The sequence below is a fragment of the Petaurus breviceps genome, unplaced genomic scaffold (genome assembly GCF_028583685.1).
Source record: "Petaurus breviceps papuanus isolate PSGF00001 unplaced genomic scaffold, PetGlider_PUasm1.0 90602, whole genome shotgun sequence".
NCBI classification, from domain to species: Eukaryota; Metazoa; Chordata; class Mammalia; order Diprotodontia; family Petauridae; genus Petaurus; species Petaurus breviceps.
Window position 1 is genome coordinate 6,806,944 of NW_027187283.1, and position 9,455 is coordinate 6,816,398.

The 9,455-nt window shown below is 36.4% G+C and overlaps 1 protein-coding gene across 1 annotated transcript; it reads left to right on the forward strand.

Annotated features, from left to right (window-relative positions):
- The first annotated feature begins 1,066 nt into the window (after window positions 1-1,066).
- LOC138142754 (biogenesis of lysosome-related organelles complex 1 subunit 2-like) lies at window positions 1,067-1,402 on the forward strand. The gene has a single exon (XM_069063819.1). It carries the CDS (start codon window positions 1,067-1,069, stop codon window positions 1,400-1,402), a length of 336 nt encoding a protein of 111 aa, XP_068919920.1.
- Window positions 1,403-9,455: the final 8,053 nt, after the last annotated feature.

Sequence of the window (9,455 nt, forward strand, 5' to 3'; positions counted from 1 at the left end):
TTTAGACATAAAGGCTGACCCTATAGACAAATTATAAAAGGAAACAAAATTCTTCATGCTAGGTCTATGAGGGTGGGGAAGAATTTGTGACCAAATCAGTCATAGAGAGCATTTCAAAATGTAAAATAGATAATTTTTATTATAGCAAATTGCAAAGATTTTTTACAAATAAAATCAATGCAAGTAAGATTAGAAGGAAAGTAGAAAGTTGGGAAACATTTTTTTAAGAAAGTACTTCTGGGGTGGCTAGGTGGCACGGTGAATGAAGCGCCAGCCCTGGAGTCAGGAGGATGTGAGTTTAAATCTGGCCTCAAACACTTAATACAAAAACTAGCCATGTGACCTTGGGCAAATCACTTAACCCCAATTGCCCTCCAAAAAGCAAAAAAAAAAATTAGAAAAAAGAAAAGAAAGAAGAAAAAAAGAAAATAATTAAGAAAAAGAAATTACCTCTGATAAAGATTTCATTTCTCAAAAATATAGAGAATTGAGTCAAATTTACAAAAATACAAGTAATTCCATAATTGATAAATGATATGAACAGACAGTTTTTAGATGAAGAAATCAAAGGTGTATAAAAGCACATGAGGAAATACTCTAAATCGCTTTAAATTAGAGACAAGAAAATTAAGACAACTCTGAAGTACCACCTCAAACCTATCAAATTGGTTAATATGACAGAAAAGGAAAACGTTAAACATTGGAGAGAATATGGGAAAATCAGGAAAATAATGTACTCTTTGTGGATTTATGAATTGATCCAACATTTCTGGAGAGCAATTTGGCATTATGCCAACAGGGCAACTAAATAGTGTCTATCGTTTGATTCAGGAATCCCACTACTAAGTCTGTATCCCAAAAATATCATTAAAAAAAATGGAAAAGAACTTCCATGTGCAAAAGTATTTACAGCAGTCCCCTCATCTCCCTCTCTGACTGGTCACTTTTCCCCTTTTCCTTGTCCCCTTTCCTTTTCCTCTCCCTTTCCCTCTCCCCCTCCCCCTCCTCCTCCCTATCCTTCCCTTCTTCCTTTCTCCTTCCTTCCTTCCCTGTCCTAGATGATGCCATGGAGGAGATGGGCAAAGAGGTCATGGAGCCCACTGAGGCAGACATCATGGGGATGTGCCAAGATATGCTCTCCAAAATGTTCATGTACCTGACTGGCAAGCTGACAGCCACCAGTGAAGATTGTAAACTTCTGGAACATATGAACAAACTGACTAACTTGAAGTATCAAGAAATGAAAGATATTGCAGTAAACATAAGTAGAAACCTAGAGGATTTAAACCAGAAATATGCTGCCCTTCAGCCTTATATGGAGCAGATTACTTTAATTGAGGAGCAAATGGCCACTCTTAAGCAGGCAGCTTACAAGTTGGATGAGTATTCAGAGAAACTATAAGCAAAATACAAGTAGTTAGAGAGGCAATGAAAAAATTCTTTAGCACAAAGACTTTAACTACAAGAATGTTTATAAGAAATATGTGGGATGGAACTTGTCACTAAGCTTCAGTTTCCTAAAGGTGTTGCTTATCCAAGGAGAATCCCAGCCCCCACCTCTGTCTGGATGTGTTACTCTGGCCACCCCTGCTGTTTTCCTCAATCTGTACCCCGGAACCTCATCTTAGTGTGTATTTCCTTGTGTGCCTTGGACCAAGGCTCAGAAATCAGGATCAACCCCTTCTAGAGCAGACACAGATGAGAGGCCCTTGGCTGCCTGGCTCCTCCCTTGCCCCCCACCCCCTCATAACCTGTTCTTCAGCTTAAATAATAAATGCCAACATATGACCCTCAAAAAATAAAAAATACTTACAGCAGGCCTTTCTCTGGTGCCAAAATCTTGGAAATTGAGGGAATACCCATCAATTGGGGAACATCTAAACAAGCTGTTTATATGAATATAATGGAATAATATTGTGTAATAAGAAATGGTGAACAGGCAGATTCCAGGAGAAACCTGGAAAAAGTTGTATGAACTGATGCAAATTGAAGTGAACAACATCAAGCAAATATTCAAAGTATCAGCAAAATTGTGATGATCAGCTATGAATGACTCAGCTTTTCTCAGCAGCACAATGATTCAAGAGAAGTACAAGGACTCATGAAGGAAAATGTTATCCATATCTCAATAAATAACTGATAAATTCAATGCAGATTAAAGTATATATAAATATTTTAACTTACTTTATTCTTTCTCATTTTTCTTTTTGTTCTTTTTCTTCTTTTATAATAGTGAATAATATAGAGATATTTTTACAGGATAATACATTTATAAATTATATGAAATTGCCTACATTTTCAAAAGAAGGAAGGAGGAAGAGAGGAAGATATTTTTGGAACTCAAAATCTTGTAAAAATGAACGTGAATATTTTCTTGCATGTAACTGGGGAAAAATAAAACATGACTTTAAAATGTTATAGTTCCAACCTACTCCATAGCATATTTTACATGGTGGCCTTCCCATGGGAATCCTTTGACCCTACTCCTGTTGATTTTCAGCCTCTGAGAACAATCATCTTTTCACCTGCAGTAGTCTATGTATTTAGACAGCTCTATCACCTCCACACAGTATATGACTTTAGTTTAATTCTTATTCCAAGGTCTTATTATATGACAGAGAAAATTCTTTTATAGAAGCAGCATGAGAAATCATAAATTTAGAATGGGTTTAAATAAACTTAGCTATTGAAACATATTTATTTCTTACATAATATAGCTAGCTATAAAATATTTTATACATATACCATCTTATTCTGCACCCAAATCTAGAAATTGTTTAAACTTACCTTTTACAAACATATTACATAGATCTCACATATTGAACATTCTCAGAGATATAAATTCATTAAAATTAGAAAATAGTTACTGTTTAAATTAACCATTGATTGCAGATAAATTAACAGGGATCATCCAAGGAAAAAAAATAAATTGTTCAAAATCTACTAAATTTTAAATGAATTCTCCCACAGAATCCTGCCTTCAAAAAGAAAAAAAGGAAAAATATTTCATAATGTTTTTGTTAACCCATTTAAAATTCCACAGTTTTAGTTTTTATTTTTAAAAATAGATCTCACTCATTGTTTAAGCCAAAATGGAACACAAGGGATATCAATTCCTGAATGCCAAAAAACCAAACCAAAACAAACCTTAAACATTATTATTCGAAGAAGCATTTTGCATGTACAAGAAATGACCTTTTAAAAAATGTATCACTGCTTGTAGCTACCTGTAATAGGAAAAGCATATTTTAAAAATGTTAAAATTAGAACAGTCTTTTGCCATCACAAAAATCAGATATGCTTAATAAAAGTCAGAAGATATTCAAAACATTATATTGTTAAAAAAATCATAGCCGTTCACAGAACTCTACCTAGATTATTTTAATATTAACACATTAGCATTCCTGAAGGTATAAGAAGTTCTCTTGTTTCTTTAAAGAGGGGAAACATTCATAATTCCCTAATTGTTGTGTCTTTGTTCTAATTTTCAAGGGCATAAAAACACTCTCAAAGGATGGTGCATTATACACAATATATACTGCTGGTCTATCAAGTTCAAGCCAACAAGCATTCATGCTTAGAAACTCAAAAGGGAAAGTTGAAGCCCTTATTTTTCTGGATTGATTAATTGTTTGAAGCTCACCTTTTCTTTGGTTTCTTTCCACAGTTTTTGTTTCCATAGTTACAGAATACTGTCCCATGTTTGCATTTGTACCAACCTAAAGACATATTACAGTAGAAGAGATGCCAAACCATAAATATTCCTGCAACTTTTTTTTTGCTTTTTTTTCGGAGGGCAGTTGGGGTTAATTGACTTGCCCAAGATCACACAGTTAGCTTTGTGTGTGTGTGTGTGTGTGTGTGTGTGTGTGTGTGTGTGTGTGTGTTAAGTTTCTGAGGCCGGATCAGAACCCAGGTCCTCCTGACTCCAGGGCCAGTGCTCTATTCATTGCGCCACATAGTTGCCCCTTATGCCCACTATGGTAACATTTCCATTTGCTTCCTTTAAAGTAAATGAATAGATATCCATGCTCATTCACATATTTTCAAATATTGAGTGAATAACCAATGCAAACTCAATAAGCAGGCAAAGTTTCCAAAAGTTAATGTTTAAGCACCAATAAGTTATAAAGCATCATACCAATCAATTGCTCTAGCAAGTTTATGAATTGCAACCTCTCATGCCACCGAATTAAGTTGATGACAGTTGTAAGATGATGTTCTTCCTCAAAATTAGGACTTCACCTTCCTTAAGGTCATTATACAACTTTAGGCATGCAGTGAAACCTGTATTTCATAAAATAATTGTATATTTCTATTTTTAAATGAAAAGATTCTGGAGGATATTATTTTGTCAAAAGATATATATATATATATATATATTTTTTTTTTCTTGCTCCTCCTATGACAATCTTAACTTCTTATCTAGTCAGGTTACATGGCGAATATCTTATATAATTATTGTTTCAGAGGTTCAACTTCCACTTCCATTCCACTTGCTTAGATAAAATTTCTGTATTTCTCAGTTTTCTAGTTCATTGTTTTCATTAAGGTTGAGACTGAGAATGTTAGGAACTGCCACTATCTGAAAAGTAGATAACAGATACAAAAATGACATCTGAAACTCCAGAGGTATATAAACCTTTCCTTTCAGATCTCCAATTTTCTTTGCTATCAGATCTACTCCAAAAGTCTTGTGCTATAACCATGCCTAATGGGAATCTAGAAAGTAGAAAAACTAGCTTTTGCCCTCTTCTGCATTATGCCCAGCTCTCATTAGCTCCTATTTAATGGCAGTCACTATTTCAAAGCCTTGTTTAGTATCCACCATAGAACAAACTCATTCAGTATAGTTTTCCACATGATTTTAGTTCTGTTTCCTGTGACTGAATTAATGTCATTTTCATAGCTCCACCACCTGCATACCTAAGTTCCTTTTCTGGTTTTAATGTTTTATTTGTTTTGTTTCATTCTCTTCTGTATTACCACAGAGGGTGCTCATCAATTTCTGCAAGATACCAGGTCTCAAGCAACTGACTTGTGTGGAAGATGTTAATTATTAAAAAAATCAAGTTAAAAGTACATGTATAAGCCAAGATATAATGAATGCTTTCTTAATTTTTTTAAACTCTTCTTTAATTACTAGTTTTCACATATCCTTACTTCCCATAACCAAAGTTTTCAAATATACTTCATAAATGCTAGCCCCAACCCCCGGCGAAGGTGTAGGGTGTGTTTAGGGAAGGCTAGTATGTCTTGTACCTCTGGCGTGAGGACTGCCAAGCCTTTTTAGAGCTACAGTCCCCTGTTGGTCTACATTATCCACCTAATGCTCATCTGTGTCTCCAAGAACCTGTAGCATGCATAGCAGCCACATTTCTGTAAACCATTTTGGCAAATAGGCTAAACCAGTTGGAATATAACTGAGGGTTCTAAAACCTATTGATAAGTTAGGAGGTAGATACCACAAGCATGTAAAGACTTCCTCCAGGAGAATTAGTAGATGAGAACAATTTGTTCCAATGACCAGGAAAGTGGCTAAAGCAAGCACTGGAGAGCACTGAGAGTTTGCTTAGATGTTGAAGACACCAAATTCATCCACTGCAGCTCTCACCATTACCAGTTGTCTTGACTCTGTCCTGCCACTGTACTGTAATGACACTGGAAGAAAGAGAGTATGAGGCTGATGACTTTTTGTCACTCTTCCTCACTTAACTTCAATTTATGCATGGGTTTAAAGACATTATCTATACCATTTTACCATTTTTACTTATTGCAAAGTCCTGTAATGAAGCTGTAGATGCAGATCCTCTGGGAGCTCTAGTCACAATCCTGCACATAGGCAACATAAGCCATGTGGTAGTCTTCTGATTTGAAGAAGTGTTGGAATTCAGAAATTCCTTGGGTATCTCAGCAGCCTTTTTACTTGTTTGGTTTTTTTTTTTTTTGAGAGGGAAAGGCTGGGCAATTGGGGTTAAGTGACTTGCCCAAGGTCAAATGGCTAGTGTTTGTGTTAAGTGTCTGAGGACATATTTGAACTCAGGTCCTCCTGACTCCAGTGCTGGTGCTCTATTCACTGTGCCACCTAGCCGCCCCTCTCAGCATCCTTTTAAGGACTGCACTGGTCCCCTCCTGGTGTGAGAAAAGGGCTAGAAAAGACACCCTAAGAATCGCTGCTTATGCAACCATGCTTTCTTTACCATAGCAGGAAGGGATCATACTTTGTGTTTAAAACACAAGAAAATGTACAAAACCTTCTAGAAAGATGATTCTATTCACCATCAGTACATAGAATGTGCACACACTCACGGAAAATGCAAAATCTAGTAGACCTGAAATATGAACAACTTTTTGTGGGAGAACTTAGCAAGTTGTTCATCCAAATAGCAGCACTAAGTGAAACAAGTTGTGCAAATGAAGGCCAACTTACTGACGTTGGAGATGTGCACAGGTTTTCTGCAGTGTCTCCAGTGAAGTGGAGCACCGTAAAGCTGGCATAGGTTTTACAATGAAAACTAATTTCATGAACAAGCCTATATACCTGCCAAAAAGGAGCGAATGACAGATTCATGAAAATGAGGTTGCCACTGGAAAGAAAGTGCCACACCATCAGCAGCAATGCCTATGCTCCCACCTTGGGGAACACTGATGAGTGGATGTGGAAAAGATGTGGAAACCCTCACCTTCAATGTACCAAAAGAAAACAAAACTATAATGCTAGAGTAGCTTCAGACTGCCAGACGTGTAGTTCTTGGGAGGAATGGGATTTGGAAATAGCAGCACAATAGTCACTAACTGAAGATGTCTGCATCTCATGGCCTGCTCATTATCAACACTGTCTTCCATTTACCTAAACACAATACAACTTTGAACCTGTGGCCTCACAGAAAATATTTTTTTTTCATTTTTCAAATGCTTTATTAACTTCTGATTTACATCATTCATTTCAACCAGATTTTGAGTAGCAAATTTTCTCCCCTTTTTTCCCCTACCCACCACCCCAAAATAGCAGTCGCACAGGATATCCACTCCTCCAATCTACTCTCTCTCATATCCTCTCCCATACCCCCTTCCACTTATGCAGTAGGGCATGGTGGATCCCTATGCCCCAGGAAGTATATAGCTTATTTCCCAATTACATGTAAAATAGCATTATATATATATATATATAAGTGTATAGCTTATTTCCCAATTACATGTAAAATAGCATTAATTATATATATATATATGTGTGTGTGCATATGTATGTATATATATATATATATATATTTTAAACATTTGATTTTAAAACTTTGAATTCCAGATTCATTCCCTTCCTCCCTTGTCACACACCCTTACTAGGAAGGCAAGCAATTCAGTGTAGATTGTACATGTGTAGCTAATGCAAAACATTACCACAATATATATATTGTAAAACACTGATTATATTTCCCTCCCTCCTATCCCACCTCCCACTCATTCTATTCTCTACTTTGATTCTGTACCTTTTCAAAAGTGATGCTTCCAACTTCCTTCCCCCCCAAGCCTGCCTTCCCTTCTATCCTCCCCCTTTTATCCCCTTCCCCCCTACTCTCTTGGAGGGTGAGATACCCTATTTACTATGTATGTCACTCCCTCCCTAAGCCAAATTCAATGAGAATAAGGTTGACCCATTCCCTTTTGCCTTCCTATCTTTCCCCTCCATTGTAGCCATTTTGCATGCCTCTTCTATATGACTTAGTTTACCCCATTCAGTCTCTCCCCATCTCATCTCATTATATTCCTCTCTCACCTCTTGATTTCACCTTTTAAGTACCATCCCTTCCTATTAAATTCATCCTGTGCCCTCTATCTATGTATACCTGTAAACATATATACACACATTCACATATAAATTCATATGGCTGTATACCCTCTGATATAGACATATATGTATATATTTCTATTCCCTTCAACTATTTTCGCACTGAGAAAAATTTCATTCGTTACAATTATCATTTTTCCATGTAGGAATGTTAATAGTTCAACTTTGATAAGTTCTTTATGACTTCTTTTCCCTGTTTAACTTCTCTTGCTTTTTGTATCTGAATGCCAAATTTTCTATGCAACTCTGTTTTTTTTCATCAAGAATGTTTGAAAGTCCTCTATTCCACTGAATGACCACCTTTTCCCCTGAAACATGATACTCAGTTTTGCTGGGTAGGTGATTCTTGATTTTAATCCCAGCTCCTTTGACCTCCGCAATATCATATTCTAAGCCATTAATTAGACCCCTTAATGTAGAAGCTGCCAGATCTTGAGTTATCCTGCTTGTGCTTCCACAATATTCAAATTGTTTCTTCCTAGCTGCTTGTAATATTCTCTCCTTAATCTGGGAATTTCAAAACCTGGCTATAATATTTCTAGGAGTTTTCTTTTTAGGACCTGTTCAGCAGGTGATCGGTGGATTATTTGAAGCTCTATTTTGCCCTCTAGTTCTAAAACATCAGGGCAGTTTTCTTTAAAAACATCCTGGAAGATGATTTGTAGGTTCTTACTTTGGTCATGGCTTTCAGGTAGTCCAATAATTTTTAAGTTATCTCTCCTGGATCTATTTTCCAGGTCAGTGGTTTTTCCCATGAGATATTTCCCATTGTCTTCTATTCTTTCATTTGTTTGGATCTGTTTAATAGCATCTTGATTTCTCATAAAGTCATTAGCTTCCATTTGCTCCAATCTAACTCTGAAGGAATGATTCTCCTCAGGGAGCTTTTGAGATTCTTTTTACATCTGGACAATTTGGCTTTTTAAGGCATTCTTCTCCTTATTGCCTTTTTGAGCCTCTTTTGCCATTTGAGTCAGTCTATTTTTTAAGGTGTTATTTTCCTCAGTCAGGCTGTTGACTCTCATTTCATAATTTTCTTGCATCATTCTCATTTCTCTTACCAATTTTTCCTCCACTTCTCTTATCTGCTTCTTAAGGTCCTCTATGGCCTGTAACCAGCTGGTATTTTTCTTGGAAGCTTTGGTGCAGGCATTTTGACTTCACTGATGCAGTATTCTTAAATCAGTAAGAAGTTAGATAAAATTCAATTTTACATGGGTAGTAATAATCCAAAGCACTTTTATTATGCCCTAGAGGCAATTTATGGGTCAAAGACATGTGGTACATGTCAACTATTCTGTTCTGATGGAGCCACATTGATTAGTCATACAGATATGATCTTGGAGAGATTGACTGAACACTTTTTGTGTGTTTTCAACACACCATTATCAATAAATGCTGAGGCCATTGACTAGTTACGTCAGGTTGAAGTCACTCCTCCTTTAGCCAAATTTTTTGACTGAAGAAGAGATTTTGACTGCCAGTAGGCTCCTGTCCTGTGCCACAGCACCTGGTGCTACTTCTATCCCAGCTGAGATTTACAATGTGGGAGGGGGTCCATTGTATATACAAAAGCTGAAAAAAGTTTTCCAGGTAATATGTCAAAAAAGAA

What these genes read in the sequence shown, in the direction of transcription:
- LOC138142754 (XM_069063819.1), top strand. Translation starts at nt 1,067, where the DNA reads ATGGAGGAGATGGGCAAAGAGGTCATGGAGCCCACTGAGGCAGACATC.